The sequence below is a fragment of the Austrofundulus limnaeus genome, unplaced genomic scaffold (genome assembly GCF_001266775.1).
Source record: "Austrofundulus limnaeus strain Quisiro unplaced genomic scaffold, Austrofundulus_limnaeus-1.0 Scaffold1798, whole genome shotgun sequence".
NCBI classification, from domain to species: Eukaryota; Metazoa; Chordata; class Actinopteri; order Cyprinodontiformes; family Rivulidae; genus Austrofundulus; species Austrofundulus limnaeus.
The window spans coordinates 7,536-9,120 of NW_013954200.1; the positions used below are offsets into that span (position 1 = coordinate 7,536).

The following is a 1,585-nucleotide window of genomic DNA, read 5'->3' on the forward strand; positions in this document are numbered from 1 at the left end:
TAACCTTCTTTAATCCAGTTTAATCTGAGGTTAGATGATGTTAACCTTCTTTAATCCAGTTTAATCTGAGGTTAGATGATGCTAACCTTCTTTAATCCAGTTTAATCTGAGGTTAGATGACGCTAGCCTTGTTTAATCCAGTTTAATCTGAGGTTAGATGATGCTAACCTTCAGTCAGGTGTTTAAACATTGTTTTTCTGCAGGTGGGTTGCCCAGTTTTGGCTCTAGAAGTGCTCTCTAAAATTCCCAAAGTCAGTAAGAAGGTGGGCTCGTCACCTGTCAGGACAGCTTCGTCGAAGGCCAACCAGCCGTTAGAGAACGGCACCCAGGGAGGCCTCGACTGGGACGTCCCGCCAACAAACACCCAGGCCTGGGGAGGAAACCACAGCGGGGGGATGGACTGGAGCCAGCCGGTGGTCCAGGTGGAGGAAGACGAGCTGAAACTTGACTGGGGAGACGATAAGGACGATGATGATGAGGAGGAGGAGGATGGTGAAGGTTTGACCATGAAGAAACCAGAGCAGGAGAGCAAAGCAGACCTGAAGGATGGTGTCTCCAAACTGCAGAGAGACGACTCACAGGTAGCAAATATCAAACTTAAATCCTGTTTTTGTTTTTAGTTGTTATTTTAATAAAAAGAAAGATGCAGCCTTTTTTTTATCAAAATGTTTAAATTTAAATTGATCTTGTTTATTAAAACAAAATKAACTGTTAGAAGATGGAACCACTGTATGAACCAGTGAGTCAGATTATAAATCCCTGTTCAGTCAGTTTGTCTGAGAGCTTTAATAGATCAGAACAAACAGATGAATATTTTTCTGCTTTAGGGTGACTCAGAGGTGGACGTGATCGCAGAGCAGCTGAAGTTCCGTGCCTGTCTGAAGATCCTGATGACGGAGCTGCGGACGCTGGCGACGGGCTTCGAAGTGGACGGAGGGAAGCTGAGGTTCCAGCTCTACAGCTGGCTGGAGAAGGAGATCGCTGCCATGCACAAGATCTGTAACTACAAGGTGGGTTTTCAGACATGGCCGTCCCAGCAGAGTCTCCTGAATGTTCACAGAACATGATTCCCTCACAGGTGGAAGGAAAGGAGGAGGAGTCAGAGGTGGAGCGAGGCCGGACGGCTTCTATAGACATATCGGACGAGGCACTGGAGTGTTCTGAGGCCGGAGCGTACGAGCGCCATCAGATGGAGCGACGGCGTCTGCAGGCCAAGCAGCAGCACTCAGAGAGACGTAAGGCCTGGCTGAGGAAGAACCAGGCCCTGCTGAGGGTCTTCCTGTCCTACTGCAGCCTTCATGGAGCCAAAGGAGGGGGGGTGACGTCTGTCCGCATGGAGCTGCTCTTCCTCCTGCAGGAGAGCCAGCAGGTGCACGTTGTTCTGTTTCAAGTGTTTCCTCTGTGCACCAAAAACATACGAGTCATTTAATCATCTGATTGAAGGATCCATGATTAGTTGTAGCATTAGACTTTATTTGATAAACATTTATTTTAACTGTAAAATAAAGACTGTAAAAATACTGTAGGATGTTCAGTTTTGTAAAGTTTAAAAATATATTTTAACACGGACGGAGCCATTTTATTT

At 46.5% G+C, this 1,585-nt stretch overlaps 1 protein-coding gene across 4 annotated transcripts in view; it reads left to right on the plus strand.

The window, feature by feature from the left end:
• Positions 1-203: 203 nt before the first annotated feature.
• Positions 204-1,585, plus strand: part of LOC106536389 (dmX-like protein 2) — a gene marked incomplete at its 5' end in the record, with an annotated part of 18,541 nt that continues 17,159 nt past the window's right edge. For all 4 annotated transcript variants that reach the window (XM_014033657.1, XM_014033658.1, XM_014033659.1 and 1 more), the window contains 3 exon segments: positions 204-581; positions 828-1,010; positions 1,079-1,369. In XM_014033657.1, coding sequence (XP_013889111.1) covers positions 204-581; positions 828-1,010; positions 1,079-1,369 — 852 coding nt within the window.